Below are 19,886 nucleotides of genomic sequence, written 5' to 3' on the forward strand. Positions count from 1 at the left end.
TTTAAGAAACAATGATTTCGGTTATCGGATCTGATAGTTCATCAGGTTATGATTATTATAATATATACATAAATATAATCAGATAAAGCCAATTTTCTATATTATCATTATTAAAATATTTATTTAAATTTAATTTAATTGAAATTATAAAGTGTATATTATTTTATATAATTCAATAAAGCTATTCGTAAATTATTATTTATTTATTTATATGTAAGAATTTCAATTTAAACATTTCATAATAAACTTAAGTATGACTAACATGTATTATTGACTCAATTTATAAATATAAATGATAATAATTTAAAAAAATTCTAATTAATTTTAAATTACTCATTCAAAAATATTTAATTTTAATTAGACTAATTCGTTGAAACTTTAAACAAGCATTTTTTTATTTAAATAATACTTATTATTATAACGATTATTTATGTCGGAATGTTTTTTTTTATATTTTCAGTGTTAGTTATTTGTTATTTTATTTTATTTTTTTGTTTTAACCACAACTAAATACTAAAAAAATGTCATAGAATATGTGTGTGTTTATATATTTAAATATAAAAAGACGTTCAAAGTTATGTAAAATTAAATATGAACAGACGATTTAACTTTCTACAAACTACTCTTATTCATAATGAGATTTTCTAACGTTTCCGAATTTAACGAACCTATTATTTATTAAAGCAAAATGAAGCAAGTAGTTGACTTATTAAATTGATAAAACAGAGTTTAAATAAATCTGGTTATTTGCTTATTAAAAGTTATGCTATATATTTTACGGTATTTTTGGTATCTCGTAAAATATAAATTAACATTATTAGGCAAATTTCGTATATTACCACTGCACATATAAAATTAGTCCAATTCATTAAAAAATCTTTCACACATTTAATATGTATATTTTTTTTCTGCACACTAAATATAAATTAATAATTATAAATTACAATTTGTAATGTTTGGTTTGTTCGTATGTAAATAACAGCAACAAAAGCCTGTCCAAACAATGAACACTATAGCGATGAGATATTATAATGCCATTCAAAGTATGAGCCACATGCTGAGATTTTACTTAGGCAATGTACCATTCTTTAGTACTACGATGTACTATATAGTTAAATATGAATACGGCGAAACGTCACAAACGGAGAACGGTTCCAAAAGCAAAGTTATTTATTATACAATAGAAATAAAATAATTTGTCAACCAAAAGTTTCATTCGCTATATACAAATATCAGAGAAAAATATATCGATTTCAAACTATTGCATACTATACGTAAGATATGTTTGGAGCATTTAACGCTTAAAAAAGTGTTCTCAAACATAAAAAAAAGCAATAGCTTAGTTCCTCTGCTCAGAATCTTAAATAATTCAATATATAAAATAAGACTAACCCTACATGGTTTTATGATATTGAAAATAAACCTTTTTTTATATTACTCGACTCTTTAAACTTTGAAAACAGGATGATTGCTTATTTCCATCATTGGCAACTATATATACTTTATATAGGCAATGATTTCCACGTATTATCGTTTTATGTAAGTCTGAGTATAACAATAACATCGTTTACAAACTAATGAGATGAACAATATGCTTACTTGTTCACCACTTAATCTTGTGCTATATTAATTATTAAAGGTAATGATTTTCTGTTTGGTCAAAATAAAATAAAAACCATGTACAAATCAATAATAATATTATCATAATGTAACAGATATTATAGGTATCACGTCATATATCTTGGCATACCAATGTATTTTAGTTATTTTTTTTTAATAATAAATGTGTTTAACTCGTTTACTTTTTTGATTTTCTCGATTATGTTTTAATTTTAAACTTAATCACATTATCCGTAGCGTGTAATATTATAAAAAATAATGGAGAATTTATATTTTATAATAATATAACATAATATTATACTCGTCTTTTTTAAAACAATTTTACGCAAATTTAATAATATTATAAATTACTTTTTATGTTACAGACTATATAAGTATTTGTAGTTGATGATTTCTTTCTTTTGAATAAATAAATATAAAAAAAAAAAACTAGGCATGGATTTTGCTGTAGAGACAACAATACGTCTATTCTGATAAATGTTTAGTCAATCCAGACCGAGTGGTTGTTTCGTGCTTTTTGCATTGTATAGTGATAGCACAATTTTCTTAAACATTTCGTGTAATAATCTACGGTCCTGTGAAAAGCGGTTTATTAGACTCGAAGGGATTGAAAAATGGAGTAAAGTCTCTTAGAAAATAGTGACCACGTTTGTCTGTTCGTAAAATGTTTAACGACTACTTCTTCCTCATCCGTCCTGTCTGTGAATAGTGTTAGAAAATGGGATTTCGCTCATTCTGTCCATTATTCATTCTTTCTCCTCCCTTAAGTATAGAGTTTATATGGAAACTTACAGGCTTTGACCAACAAACGAATTTAGACAGAAAACCCAATTTCATTCTTCCAAATTCTGATATCTTACGTTGATATCAAAGTTGTATTACTTAACTATAGTAATATAACTATTTGAAACGATTTCGGGAAATTTTTGTTTTATTAAATTTGGCAACATATCGGCTAAAAGAAAAAAAAATATTTATTAAAACGAATTTTTATTACTTCCATTAAGACTATTAATAACAAGTTAGACATTTATAAGCTAATATATGTACATAATTTTATTTTAAATTAAAACTATTCGTTTTTAACAACTTTAACTTTAAATTAATAATGATAAAATATATAAATTTAAAAGATAAAATATAAGTTTAAGTGTTATCGACGTTAGTAATTTTAGTTAAGTATTTTTCAGGTTTACTTCAATTTTTTACTTAAACGAAACATTTTAACTCAATAAACACTATGATATACATACATGGCTATTGAAAAATTTGACTCCTACGTATAATGGAACCTTTAATTTTTTTGGGCCGTTCCTTACAACATATGTAATTCTGATAAATTATTATCTTAATATTTTTTTTCAAAGTGTATAATTTTTATTTTGTACACTTTTATGTCATAACATCATAGCGACCAAGACCTTCATGATTCATCACAATAATATAATTTTTATTAATTTAATTATATTTTATACAAATTAAAAAAGGCTATACTATAAACTAAATATAATACCTAATCATAATAAATAATATAACTATATCAGTATACCACTTTTTTAGAATAGATCATGTAATCATTGATTCGTATTCAGAATTTTATTTTTATTTCTTAATTAAATTACACTGTTTGAGTAAAACGATTTCACTAATCAGTAATTATTAATAACTACCTAATTACATAGTAAAATAATTCAATATTTTCAACTCCATGGAAAATTATAATGACATGTTAACTACATTGTCTATATTGATTATTTATTTTTCTAAAATGTGTATAATAACTATGAACAGTCATATTATATTGAATAATAATGTATTTTAATTTAACATATAAAATGTTGATCCTTATAAGTATGTTATATTAATCAATTAACAAATTATACTAAGTATATAATATTATTTATTATACTTGTCAATAAATAAGAAAAATGCTGATAACAGTTACAGTTTAAATTTAAACTATGAGTATCTAAGCAATAACAAAGGTTACAAAATGTCGATTGCTTAGACTTGTTTAAATCATAAGAAAAATGTATTTAATTATAATAAAATAAAAAAAAACCATGCACACCCCCATTGTTCAATTCTGAATTGGATATTTAAAATGGTATACTTTTTTAAAAATAACTTTGGCGATAAATTTATCGGTATTTATAGTTATTTAAACTGCATAGTTTAATCATAATAATCTTGATATAAGTAAAATTATTAGTAAGGTGCATTTAAAAAATGAATAGTTAACTAATAAAATATAACAATAATTTACCTCAAATTTTTAATAGAATGTTAAATAACAACATTTATTAGAAATATGTGTGTCTTTAGGGTTTCATAATATGAATAATATAAACAGCATTTCCCATACATTCTTAAACCAGTTGAATTTTCGAATAGATTCAATGAATGCCAAAACAATAATTTCAACTGATACAAAATAACTAATGTTTATATGAATTATATGTGAGATCACTAGTGAATACTACAGTATTCTAAATAATATGTTCATTACAGTTATAAATGTTTTTACGGTCAGAGATACGATACAATAAAACTAAAACCCCCTTTTGGTAGCAATATTGTTTCAACTCTTTATTAGTCTTTGCATTATGTGAATATTATACAACAATACAAGTGTTTTATATTAAGTCTACTAGTATTTTCTGTTATAATAAAACCATAACGTCAAATATTATTTCACTTTACAAATTAAAATATTATAAATAATATAAATTTAATATGCAGTTATAATATAAAATTAATTAAATTTTAACTGAATAAAAACTATAAATAATTAAAATTGACTATTCCTTATTATTTTTATAGTTATATTTTAGATTATTAGCATTAAAAGTTAAAAGAATGAATATATACAATAAAATAATATTATGTAATTATATTTTACTCTTATCAAAAAATAAAAATTTAAAAAGAAAAGTGAAAAAGAAGGTAATTTCTCAGTTGTAAGAAGGAGTTATCTAATCATTGAGTAGATTAGACAAAACATTTTATCATACATAAATCAAAAAAATACAAAAGAGTCAACAAATTAAAATATAATTATTAATTTTTGAGTTACAAAAAAAAATAAAATTGTACTTGTTCTTCAAAATTTTAGTTTTGTGTTAAAATTCTTGTTTTTCAATAATTTTTGTCTTCTGGTATTTTGAAAAGAAGTGGGAAACTTTTGCTTTTGATCTCTTCCAGTAATAACAAAGTTCAGAACATTTTCCAATAGAAACCATCTTAGAAGTTGATTATTAAAGCATTTTTGTATCAGATACACGAAAAAAAAATTAAAATATACAAGTATGCATCATTATAATAACAATACATTTAACAATTTGCTTAATATATAATTTAATATACAAAAAACATTAATGTTAAAATAAAAATATTTTTTTTTCAAAATTAATTCGTTGGTTTTTATTTAAATTATAAATACGATTTAAAGGTGTCTGAAATTAAGTATAAAACACATAAATGTATTTAATCAACTAATATTTTATTATATTTTGAATTAATAAGTGATGAAATGAACATTTTAATGCATAAACAAATCTAACTGAACAATTATTCTAAAAAGATATTTCTATATAATATATGAAATATTTATTTTGAATCTATAAATCGTCATATATAGTTCTAATCGTTTTAAAAATGTATTGTATTCTAAAGAAAATATCTCGACAGATTGTTGTTTAAATTATAGACTTATAGGGTTCGTGTGGTTTTTTTATATAATAACAGTAGTAGTTGGTTTTTTTAAGGTAAGTATATGTATTAAATATACATTTATATTATAATTATTAATTACTTAAATATTTACAACACTAATCTTTAATCTTAAATAAACGTTTTATGAAAGAGAAAAATAATAAAATTGGAATTCTTCTCATCGATTCTCCATCAACCGAGCTCACTAAGAAAAACGTCTGATTGATGGCACTATGTTGTTATTATTACTAATTTTTTTATTTGTACGTGTGTTTATCAGAAAAATAAAGCAACGGATTAAAAAAAAAAATTGCCTAATAAATAAAACAGGTCAATGACGACTCGTATTATATGTTATTTATTACTGGTGCGTAACTAAGACCAACCATGCGGGTATGTCGATAACGATATTAGGTGACTTGTCAGTTGTGGTGTAACTAGTCTAATGGAAACAATGATGCTTTTTTTTTTATAACATATCATTGTACACATAATTTTACCAACTGACATTATATAGATTAAAATACAGTGCAAATGTGTGTCGAACACTGTTATTTTTTAAGTATATGACATTATTATCATAATATAGGTGTAAGCCGTAAGGTAATACAAATGGCCATCCAGAAAATATAATGTTATAATATGTTATAAAATGTGTTTTGTGTATAATATAACATGTCTAGTGAGTAGAGTATTTAATAATTACACATAAAAATAATGATATGCCGGTTTTATCCTGTTTAGTCGTAAAATAATAAAATATTTGCATTTTGCATCACCTATTATTATTATTATTATTATTGCTTTATTTGAACTTTTACTGAAAAAGATTAAATCGAAAGAAATTCGTATCATTAGTTATTTTAAAAAACTGTATTCTAGATCGGAATAAACTTCATAGTCAACAAATCTAATTATTGCGAATAAAAGTCATTGCGTAGTATAGGATTTTAATGTCTGAAATTGATTGTAAACTTATAGTACTTTTTCTTTTTTTTTAACAATAATTTTAAATTTCTAAAAATCTATTAAATAGTACATATATGGTAAATTATGTATTTATTGTACTATATTTTGGCCAAATCAAATTTTTATTAAATAAAAAACATCATTCACAACTATAACGGCAACTAATATACAATACAATAGGTAATACAAAATAAGCCCTCAGGATTTTATATCAAAGCAAACACTGACCAAATTGTTTTCAGTTTTATTTATTGGGTTTTTATTTTTATTTTTTGCAACGATGCCTTCTTGGTCTGGTTTTACTGAATAGAAAATCTTAAAATAAACCACAGTTTCATATTATAGTTCTCATCTTGATCAAATTCATCTCAATTACGTGTGGAAAATTGTGTATTAAGAAACCGGAATGTCAATAACACTATGATATTAAACTTCTTATATTAAGAAGAATAAATATTTGTTTGAAATAGAAACCCCATTTTTTGATAGGTTTTTTACTTAAACCTCAGAAGATAATGATAAAATAAAGTCTTTAGTTGTATACTTCAATTTCGTAGAATTTTAATAACTTTTTTATGACAATAGTTTACTATAAGTTATGGCATTATAGCCAACAGTAAACCATAAGAACAATATGAGAAATTCTAGATAATACTCATGGTATATTACTACCAATTAAATTTCTGTTCTTGCTCAACGTAGAACTGTATGGTTATTTATTATTTAATTTTGGGTTTATTATATTATATTTTAACTATCGGTTGCTATTATATTATTCTAATGATTAATATTATCTAAAATCGAATTAAAAATAACCATTAGTATTCAATTATATTACATCCTTGAATAATCATATTAAAATTATTAATAGTTTATTATAGGTAATTTATTAAATAAATCATATAATTAGTAAATACATTATAATATGTTATACTTTACAATTTGTATGTAAAAACTTAACTAATCTAAAATATGATTATACAAAAAATAAAAGAAACTTACTAAATATGTTTGACAATATGTTAGTTATATGTATTGTTATAATATAATTTTGTACTGACAGATATGTGAAAATATATACATATTTATATTTGATCTTAATGTTTAAAGTGGTTTTTAGTTATTTGTATTTTTTTTTTTTTTTGTTGTAATAGTGATTATGTTAATGATTTATAATCAATCATTCAAGATTTGATTTTTTTTTTGTGCCAAATAACGAGTACGAAATTTAATGCATTGTAAATGAGAGGGTTTGGATTGAGTCAATGACCCATTTAAAAAAAAAAAGTATTCTTTTTCAGAAAATATGCTAGACAATGTATACGTTTTAAATGTGCTGAAAATCGTATTGTTGGCGCCAATTTTAAATTTTTCACATTATTATCTCCGAGTGTTAATTTTATTAAAGCAGTTTTCATTTAATAAAAATATTACATTTTTTCTCAAATATATATCACTAAAATGCATGCAAAATTCATTGGTCAATTAAATAAATAATTAATAAAAAAAAGTTAATAATTATTAAATAAACGTATCATTAATTGGCTGGATAACAAGTCAATAGCATAATATTGTGTTATATTATTTAAAATTTAGATATTATTTACGATTTATGTAAAACGGATATTTTATAATACAATACAAATTGGCTTATGTCTTTTACCATATTATCACGATGTATATTATATGTATTACTGCGATCAGTGATTATCTGCATATAATATATTAATGACTCCATCTTAAGTAAGATATAATATTAATGAAGTAGGCGGGTACTTGCAGTGAGTCGCAATGATTACTACTTAATGTTTTTGCATTCTCTCAAATTAACATTAAAGTATAACCGTCATGTACTACATCAATGTATTTTCTCTATAAACATTTTCACTTTGCATAAATACACTATATTAGGATTACCTATATTTATATTACCTGATTTTTTGATTAAAATTACAAAATAAACATTTTATAGTTTCAATTTTTTTTAAATAGATTTATATACATAACTATTGCATTTATATATTTTATACAGATTGATTCATCGAGTGCATGCTAATCAGTAATCACCATTTTTTACTTTATTTATTTAAATTATGATTTTATAAACAATACATTTTTACATCGAAGATTTTGTAAACCATTTAAGGAGTGTCCTATGTCAATTTAATTTTTTTTTTAAATGAGAACTTATTATTTTTTATCTACAAACTACAATACATATTGATTATAGTTCAACTATTTTTTTTTTACATGTTTTATAATAAATTCTAATAACATAATTTAAACTTAACTATTACTTCCTGTAATTTATTTTTTAAATTGTATTTATTCTCTTGCAGCGCATTCAATAATCCCAAGAAACTTATTTCACTTGTACTTCAAAAAATTATAAAATACCGAACAGTAGAAATAAAAATAGTAATAAAAACTATTTAGCTGAAGTAGAATTTTAAATTTACCACTATATATTCAAGTACTTCCTAGTCAAGTATAAAATATTATTGCTACAAATTTATGAAACGTTTATTCGTAATAATAATATGTGTTAAAATATATTTTATTTTAGAGAAAGTTAATTTTTCGAATATACACTAATATAATATATTATATTATTATTGTCTATAATATGCATTTGTATAAATTCCTCGTAAATGTTTATTATCGGCATTTGTATTCAAGTGGTGAAAGCTAACCACGTTTAATGAAGAATCCAAAATTGCTTTTTGTTCGAGTACAACCAAATATTTTTGTTGTATCATGGAAATATCAGTTTAGCTTTTTGTGGTTTTCAAAGCAGTTATCATAATATTATAACCCTGTCATGACAAGGTACCACCGTTGTATAATTATTATGTTGATTGTTTTCAAATCAAAGACAACTCACATGATTTGTCTTCTATTCGTGATTTTTCTTATTTAAACATCATGATTAGTAAATAAAATCAATACAAATTTATTAACTATTTTCACAATTAAGCTCGAGTACCTATTTGTTATCCTTTCTTAATTTTGGCAATTTCAGTAGTTCTATATTATCCATACAAAATAACTATTCATATTTAACGCTAAACGTTTAGTGCTAAAAGAGTTTTATTATTTTTGTTTGAAATAATGCATTCGCGAATAGCGTACTATGGAATTCATTTGAAAAATAAAAACATTAAATTTTCATTGAAATAAATATGTGAAAAATACACACAAAACACACGACATATAACATATTAATATGTAGACACATCAGCGTGTAGTACTGCTGTTATAACGATTCGAAGCCATATACGATACGTATATTATATCGGAGAATAAATCTCAAGAGTAGAATAATAAAAAAAAATTGTAATATTTTAAATTGAAAAATTAATTAATTTTCTTTGGTGTTCGTTTTTTTTATAATATGATTGCATTTGTGAGTGTATCCATTGGAAAAAAATAATAATAATTTCACTGTATTTGCAAAAACCGAATGGAATATACTATATTATAATGTTTAAGTGTGGGTATTATTTAAACTTGTAAACTTGTTATATTATACTGCATATATTAGTATGTACCCGATAATGTTTCGTATTAACATAACTGTATTGTTAATCGCCATTCTGCCGTATTTATCTCATTAAAGAAAATTATATTATTATTTATTACGGGTTATTTATCGATTTGTTCGTATGCGACGAAGAAGCAAAAAAAATAATAAATAATAACCATCACCTGAAACGCAAACGGTGCGGAGTACTATAACGTTATACACATATAAGCACGCGGAACACGTTGCAATATTTCAATATTATAATATATAGGTTGGTACAGTGCGAAAGACTGAGAGTAACGTTAATTGAAAAACTTTAATACGCGCATTTTCCCAAATGCGTATTACTATTATTATTATTATTATTATTATTGTTATTATTATTTAAGTCGATTGCGTCCATACGACGACGGGCTTACAGTAGGGTATCTATATATACGTAAACCATGTGATTTACTGTCCACGAAACACAATAAATTTTAAACACGACACTACCACGGATACTTAAATAGGAGCTACCCACATATGCGTTATCTACGTAGAAATTTATACCTCATCCGACGAAATTTATGTCGAAATAACCATGGACTTATCAGCATGGTGCGACACCGTCACGCGATAAGATCGTATGCAGGTATCTACATTTTTTCTTGAGGTGGTACAAGGTACAAAGAGTATTTCTTTATAAATTAGTCAATATCATTAACATTGTCGCGATGGACATGACGGCGACGTCTCCTCCAAATATTTAACTTTCCTCTTATACTCCGATACTAGTTTCTAACAATTAAATAAATTGCAATCAATTGCACGTTCCAAACATCAAGAATCTTATCAATATATAATGACTTTACATTAATATTAATTGTTTAATATTCTGAAAAAATACTTGAGGAAAAAAAAATTGAAGCTGTTATACAGTTAATATGTTAATTTTAAATACAATAAAATATTGAAAAACGATTTAATATTTTACATTTTAATAAATACATTAAATAAAGTTATGAAACATGTTATATTATACGAATAAGCATTAATAAGAACTCTACACCTGAATTTTTGAGACAGACGAATACTGTATACTATTAAAGTCAGTGAAAAATGAATATTTATTTAGTCATTTAAAAACGATTATACTATAATTTTATTATCAAATTTTTTCTTGTTTTCCTGGAAAATTTTCTCAAAATCTAAAACAAACATTTTTCTAAAGAAAATAAAAAAAATATTTCAGATTTATATATTAATGGTATAGGAATCATAAAGAAACGTGAGGTCTGTCATCGTTTCATGCGATAGAAACTACGTTTTATGCTCATCAGTCATCACAAACGCATTATGCGTTTGGGAAAATTACTATTTTACCCGCATAATATAAACATTTTATGGCAAATTCTGTATAGAGTGTGTTTGAGCGAGCAGAGTACAATAGATGCGTACTGTAAAAATTTGTCGACTTTAGCATACTAGTGGACTATGGTATAAGCCTATGGTTTAAGAGTCTTATATGATTTTCGCATCGTCCTGTTGTTTATCATGTGTACTGGTTATAAAACTCAATTGATACCGCTGCTTTGACCAGTTTGCAAAATATAAAAAAATATTCGCAATGTCCGAGGAAAAGCTATATTAGTTAAACTAGAGTAATTAAGAACAAGTGGGAACAAGAATGTATCAGGTGAAATTCAATTTTTAAAAGACGCATGAGGTAAAATTCATTACTGTACTTACTAGCACAATTAATTTTATTAAAATAATTTAACACGTATAGTAGGTATATTGTATTTCTATTTATGAATTATTATTTATTAATTAATTTAAAATTTAATTTATTATTATTAAATTATTTACTGTAGTTTTTCACTGATTACCTATCTAAAAATGTGTTCAAAGAATTATTAATTGTGTCGTTGTCTATAGAATAAAGTATGTAATTATAATAATAATTAAGATATTTATTATTGACTATTATAATATATTGTATTCTATATTGGCTATCCCCTATTTAAATTATATGCATACACGGGCAGTTCAGGGTCTGTCAATATGTGATGAAAAATGAATTGATAAAATACTGTTCAAACACATCACACGATTTTAAAAAAGTTCGTTGAAACACATTATGCTAAATTGCCCAAACACGTTCCAATTTTGACAAATTTTCAGTGAATCGCCCATCAATAATGCTCAAAACCAAAATTATTAATTTAATTAATAAATCAGACATTATTTGTATTTATTATTATTCAGTGGAACAAAATTCTTATTAAATTATTTGGTATAGTCGGTGTTTAGAAAGATAAAAATATATAATTAACCGATGACTTAAGTGTAAAAGAATGTATTTTGTATATATTATTTAAAACGATTTATTTCAATAAATTTGTTGAATTATTTTCAATGCTTTTAAAGGTTAATATAATATAATAGGTATTTAAAGCATTCTTTTTAATTAATACAAATAAAGCAAAACAAAATAAATCATGGATATTGATTGAATTTTTACTATTGATAACGTTTAGTTTCATTGTCACGGATACTTATGTAACCTTTATTAACTTGGTTAGGTTCTTCTTTTATTCATTTATCATGGTTATTTTTTGACCTTTACGGTTGGTCATATTAAAAAAGATTCAATAATATTTTTAGACTTTGCGTTAATTAGTTTTTTCAAATATAATTTATGTATTATTTTATCATAGAATAAAAAAAAATTATTAAAAAAACTTAGTTCATCCCTCAACTACTAAATACAAATTATTTGAACTCATTAGAAACCTTTGATTGTTATAGTTTTTGATGATATAGGAAGTATTTCTAAGTGTTTTGTTGTTATTAAACTTAGTTCATAATTATCATGGCACAGATAAATATAAGGACATAAATTGACATTGTAAATTATACTAAAATAACCATCCTAAGCAGTATCACACCCATTACCCTGTATGTATGTATATATATCCTGGTTAAAAATTTATAAGCGCCGTTTAAAAAATATTGCTGTTAGCTAAATAGCTACATATTATAATATAGGTTTACATAAGTGTTTTGTCCTGCTTATCCTCGTAAATTATTTTGCACCCACTATACAAGATACTACTTTATAACCACCTTCCTAACACTTAAAAATGTACATACAACTACTATAAATAAGAACATTTAATGAACATTAATAATTCAAATGTCAAAAACTTAAAATACAGCTAACTTTGTGACCTACGCGCTTCTTCTGTAAGAAATAAAATAATAAACATTTTAATTTTAAGTTTCTGTAACTGACAAACATACACATACATATCACGTTTTGTAGATTCATTCGGGCAATAACTGTATTCTCTCAATATCTTATATAATCATAAGTGAGTATCGTTTATTTAATATTTTATCGTAATACAGTTTAGGAAAATTAAAATGATGATCTGCTGATAATACAAAAACAAATTTTGTGTTTTGGTGAAATAATTACATTATATTATGGTAACGTGTATATTTGTAGCGTACAAGTAGTTTTATTTTTACCGATTAAAAATATTGTAACTATTATTTTTTGTCTTTTACTGAGTTCAACGCAGTTATTTTTCTCATTCAAAATCGATTTGATAAAAAAATGTTCACATCACAAACATTTTTATGTGGTATTCAGGCATGGTTGATAAAACAATTTCACACTACCTGACTTTTCCTAAAGATGTACACTAACTTTTTGGTGACTTTATGTGAATTTTTCCAAAAAAGGATACTTGCATTCCGACTAAGATAGAAATAAGGTTACTGAAGTTATTATTACAAAGCTATAAATTAACTGATATTTACTACTACAGCTAAGCGGTTAAGTCCAAAAAAATCAAACGATCGTTTCCTTAAAATTAAAAGGTGTGTTTATCTATATTTAGGACTGTTGTTATGTTTGTAATATGGCTATATATACAATTTTTGATTAATAATATATTTTACAATAGATATAAAATACTTTCTTAATAATTTTTATTTATTAAATATAATATATATTGAATATGAAATTATATAAACTTTAATTGATTATTAAAAATAAAAACAGCTGTTGAATATTTGATATTTATATAAGTTGTATATTTAATTTTGTAGAAAAATATTATTCTATTTCTAATTATGAAATAATAAAAAAAAAAGTTAACCATAAAATAATTATTTAAAATAAAAAAAAAAATCATATACCAAAGATGAAAAATAGTAAAATATATATTTGTTAAAACATAAACTGTGTATGCAAATAAAACTGTTTTAGAAATCAATCTCTTAAATGGCTTAAAATAAATATTTGGGAGACTAGAAGAAATTTATCAAACATTTCCAAAGACTCATCACCAATACTCTTCCTCGGAAAAAAACATATCTGTTTTTGGACTTGATAAAATAAGTCTTGAAGCTCTTGACAAAAGATAATTTTCCCATATGTAACTAATAATTTTAAACCTAGTTTTTCAATATGACGCCATCGCATGTAATAGTGTTACCGTAACGCATAACATGGCAAATTTAAAGTTCAAAAAATCCATTTCACTCTTTTTTTTTAATACTAGAGTGATTTGATCTATGATTATCCCGTCACACAATTTTAATGTAAAGATATTTAGTCGAGCACCTAGTAAGTTTTTTTTTTTATCTATTTTAGTTTTGAAGCAAGTTATGAGTATTTTAAAACTTATAAGATTCGTAAAAAAAAAAAAAACTCTACACGGTGTTCTAGATAATATTCTCGTATCATATGAAACAAATAAAAACAATAATTTTCACCAAAAATGACCTCCCCCCTCATTGCATCTGATATGCGTCGTAGATGGGTTTTTATGTTTAGTACAAATAAAAATATATCGTGGCCTCATACCCACGTCGAATGCCATATAGTTTTCACCCCCGAAAGCTACCCATATCGAAAAACAACATAGTTTACAATATTATTATTACTATCGTTGTTGTTGTTGTTGTTGTTGTTTTATCGTGGACATAATAATAGTATATCGTCATCGTTCGCCAGGTGTTTGGGCGGCGTCCACTACGAACTCGCGGCGGCGTCATGGCGGACACGATTTGAGCAGTTGCGTATGCGGCGCGTACACAGCCGCGGCCGATGTGGATCCCGATGATGGCTGCGGCCGCACAACACGACAGGGTCGTACTGTCACCGCGCCGGTTGCAGCAGCACCAACAGCAGCAGCACACGCCGTCGCCGGATCGCGATCGACATGGCCGGCGCACATATCTGCACATGGTGCCCATACTGCCACCTCCTCCGGCCGGTCCTGCGGTGAGTGTCCTGCCGCACGCACAACGACCATATTATATAGTTTTATGACTAGGACTCCTATGCATTTGTAGTTCATCGAGTATAGATCTCGTCGTAGGTATAATAATAATGTTTTATTACAGCTTAGGGCGAGATCGTACGAGATGTATGACGGACGTTCCGCGTTCGTTATTCGTGTAACGCGAACAATTCGAAACCGGAAGGGGTTTTATTTTTCACTGATAGGCACACAGATAATATTGATATCGGTTGCCTCGTGGATCGTTTTGATTTTTTGGTTTTTAATTTCATTTCAATCACAAATGTTTTCATTGCGTCTGTTGTACGACTATTATTATATTCTGATACGATGTATTTTAAAAGAAAAGATAATAAAATGAAATAACATTTTCGTATACTTTATTAAAAATCTGTGTAAGCGTAGCCCAAACGGGTCAATTGATTCAACAGTTTGTGCAAGTACGTACAATAATAATACGACGTGAAAACGCCACTGACGACTGGCCTTAATTGTGTATCAAAAACAAAAACCGATAATAGAATACAGATAATGTTCTTACCTTTTACCGTGATATTGGATCCGTTCACTCTAATTTATTTTATTAAAACTTACATCATTAAACGGGTACTCTTGAACTTAAATTTGCTATGTTACGGGTTCGTAGGATGGATACCACTCATACCGGTGTTTACTTTAAAAGTTAGAAGATTGAAAACAATGCTTATTTTTTTTTAAAACTATTTTAGAACTAATAAGAATCGTGTAGACTGCACGTACTAAGTAAATATTGAATCATTATTTAAACTAATTAAATTTAATTTAATTTGACAAAGTATATTTTCTGGATTACAGTGAAAATGCATTTTGATATTTTAACTATTAATAATCATAAGATCCTGGGAATTACTGTTAATTTAACGAACGTACATAAAAAAAAAAAAAACTCTATTATACAGAGTGTAACAGGACTATTTAACAAATATAGTAACATTCGTAATGGAAATTTGTCAAATAGTTTTGATACACCTTATATACCCTGTGTACCAATGAATTACTCTCGAAAAATCATGCCGACTATATTATGTTTTGTTATTATAATATTTGTATTCATTGGATCGGTAAAAAAGTGAAAATGTTACATGTGTTCACGTAATGTTTATTTTATAATATGTCCATCATAATTAATAATACACCTACCTATTAGTATTAATTAAATACTTTAATTTATTATTTAAATAAATAAACTAATTTATTTTCAACAATTGTTTGGAAAAATATACGTTTAATTATTGAGTATGCAATATACCTAGTATTATATAGTACAACCAATGGTATAAAATTAAGAAAAAAAAAAAAACAAAGCTCTTTCATTGTATCGTTCTCATGATGGTATTTATGAGGTGTTTATATTAGTATAATAGTAATATTTTGCATCGTCATTTTATAATTCAATGATAATTTACCTTAGTTGTGTCATTAACAACATTTTCTTATACTTACTGCTGCTGCATGTGTGTTACCTACGCAGTTAAAAAAAAAAAAAAAAATAATAGATGTCTTTAGTCTTCATTATTATTACATAATAAACTATTGTCGAATTGAAAAAGAAAATAAATAAAATGTATTAGCCGGTTCAGATCTCTCGCAATGCAAGTACAAATAGATCACTACCTACGGGAAGATCAAACGTAACGATACCACGAAAAAAAAAATGACTTACTATACACTTTAAACAAAATAATTGCTAAACAAAGAAAGTTCTAGCTACCGTCGGGTAACATACATAACTTTAATTTCAGCAGACTGTTCAATACAATGATATTTACCGTAATCGTAAGTCTGAAAACAATTAAACGAAAAAAAAAAAACAATTATATGCCACGCGCTCTTGTATACAGTCATACGTTACGACTGAACAATGCTTGTTTTTAAAGAAAATGTTTAAAACGTTTAAAAAAAAAAAATAGTAAAACACCGTATTATTACGTTTGTGAAACCGACAAAATATCATATTAATTTTCTAATAGTCCGTCCCCGTGCAATTCTTATAATTCCGCAGAGCATATTAATATTGTTCATTAAACTGCGTATAATATTTGACGTTGTGATTTGTGAATCAATACGACCTGATGTACTGCGTAGCCACCGTGTAACCACATTTTAGGTGTACGGTTTCAGCAGCATCTGTTGTTATATTATTATTATCACGTCAATATACCGCGATCACCTCTCGCCGTCATCGCGCCACGGTGGAAAATTGAAATTTAAAAATTTCATTTTCGCGTCATCGCGGGTACAAATACTTACGGCAATTCCATTATAATATAATATTAACATAACCGTTTTTTCCGTGATTCAGTATCTTAATGCCATACGATGTTTACCTCCGAACCCTTCATATTATGTTATAAAAAAAATACTATTAAAATAAAATAGCAATAAAGTGTCTGCGACATCAAAGATTGCGTTGTTAGTCGCGGTCCTCATTTTATTTTTATAAAAAAGGGTAGTCATCAATCGAGATAAAATGGAAGCATCGAGTCAAGACGTTACAATTTACATAACGTTTTAAAAAAATTATATTAGTGCTGCTCGGTAGTTGTACACGATTTAAATTAAATAAATTGTATAAATAAACTAAGAACGTCGAGGACATAAAATATTATACTGTTATCGATAATAGTATGCTATCAATTTATATGTTAAATATGACAAATTGTCGATACGTCGTCATGATTTTGTCGTACGATTTTGTCGACATATTTTAGTCTAGCTGTTCATACATTTTCGTATTTAAATTTATTTTTAATAATTTTGCATATTAAGAAAATCACTAAACAGTATATTTCAGTTACAATCAAATAAATAACATGACCTATATTCAGTTAATAACTATGTCATCATATAAAACTGAAATATTTTAAATGTCTCCCTTTGTTTAATATCAAATCGACATCTGAAAGATACATTTAATTAATATTTATATTCAAACTAAAATATAATGATTCTACTTATAACAGTACATAGTAAATCACTGTTCAGTATTTTATTGATCATACAGTTAACTATAGTTTTACGTATAATTATTATTAAATGCGACATCGAAAGGAAACCAATTAGTTTGTTCGTGAATATTTCCATTCAAACATAACTGATTTTAATAATGATGTAACGTTGTAACACAATAAATTAACGAGTATCTATTTAAAATTTACAAAATTAATCAAATAATATTCATTGGTTTAAAATATACATATTTACATTGTATGACCTACTTTATTGTGTCAATTTATTTTAAACGTAAACAAAATTAATTCTAAGGAAAATTTACATCTAATTTTTGCACACCACGAGTACAGATATAATGAAATGATATGTTTTAAGACATATATATCAATTATTTTTTCTTTATTATACGAATTTATTCCAACTGAAATAAATACTTTCTATAATATTAACCACTTCAATTTGAATATAATTGAATCTAATAAAATAATGTATTATCATTTATCATTTACAATAATAAATACCAATTCATCGATTGTTTAATTGTACTCAATGATAGATGAGCACTAAGCATAAACTATGTATAAATGGCGCTCGTGGAAAAGTATAAATTCAAAATTTGATATGATAGACCACGAGATACATAATATATTATGTAGTGGTGCTCACCTTCGATTATAATTTATAACAGAAGTTCTATAACTTATGTTCATATAGTTTATTACTTTATTAAATATACCTGGGATTTACTTTAAAAAAATATTTAATATTTTAGAGTATCCACGGTAACTTTGAAGTTTAAAAATTTAAAGACGATTAGATATTTAATTTCTTTTACCCCTTTGAACGCTTTTAATTCAACATTTTTGACAAAAAACATAATACTCAATAAATTATTTTTTAATTGTAGTCGTAACACATATCCAAGTATATATAAACATTTTTTTTTTTTTGTTTAAGAAAATATAATTTAAGTTATTTATAGTAAAGACATTTTTATTTATAGTTTATTATAACTAATACATAAAATAGTTATTAATCATACTATACCAATTCCATTTTTATCAATGTTAAAATATAAAAATACAATGCATTAATATCAGTGTGTTGATAATACATTATAATACAATTAATGCTTGATATTAAATATTAAACTTAAAATTACCAATCGACGATAAAATACTAAAATAGTATACTGAAATTGTACTAAATTTTAACTTTTTGTCTACCAATCATTGAGATTATATATAAAGGAAGTTTAAAGTATCATTTTTTACTATCGTCATAAATTTTTTTTTATTTATAGAATAACGAAAAAGAAAATAAATGTTATTTGCTAAAAAAATATCTTAGTATTTTCAACTAATTGGTGGTAAATATATATATTAAAAATAAAATAAAAATTTTCAAAAGTCAATTTTTTATTCACTTAGTTTAAATCGTGTTTATACATGGTAAAACTAACACAAGTCAAGTAAGCATAGTTGCATTTTTAATACGAATAATTTTACATAATTTGAAGACTAAATTGAACTGGCCGAGCACTCACAAATAATTGTGCAATGAATTCACATGAACATATAACTGTTAAAGTGCAGTGCTATACTGTTTTCGATAGAATCAAATTTAAATAACGAATAGCTTGTTTTATTTATTTTATTCATAAATAAGTAAAAGGTTTTAACGTATTATTCAAATATAATTAATTTTAAATTCTGTATGAAATAAGTAATATACTATTAGTTTTGAGTAAGAGCATTCATTGT

At 25.0% G+C, this 19,886-nt stretch overlaps 1 protein-coding gene across 3 annotated transcripts in view; it reads left to right on the forward strand.

The window, feature by feature from the left end:
• The window catches only part of LOC113547913 (cyclic nucleotide-gated cation channel subunit A), a 179,427-nt gene that overhangs the window by 38,129 nt on the left and 121,412 nt on the right, over window positions 1–19,886 (forward strand). For 2 of the 3 annotated variants that reach the window (XM_026948497.1, XM_026948499.1), the window contains exon 2: window positions 14,844–15,113. The exons of the other annotated variant lie outside the window; for it this stretch is intronic. In XM_026948497.1, coding sequence (XP_026804298.1) covers window positions 14,937–15,113 — 177 coding nt within the window. In that variant the 5' untranslated portion in view covers window positions 14,844–14,936. The remainder of the gene's footprint in view (window positions 1–14,843; window positions 15,114–19,886) is intronic. 3 annotated transcript variants of the gene reach the window in all.

Source organism: Rhopalosiphum maidis, chromosome 1, assembly GCF_003676215.2.
Source record: "Rhopalosiphum maidis isolate BTI-1 chromosome 1, ASM367621v3, whole genome shotgun sequence".
Classification (NCBI taxonomy): domain Eukaryota; kingdom Metazoa; phylum Arthropoda; class Insecta; order Hemiptera; family Aphididae; genus Rhopalosiphum; species Rhopalosiphum maidis.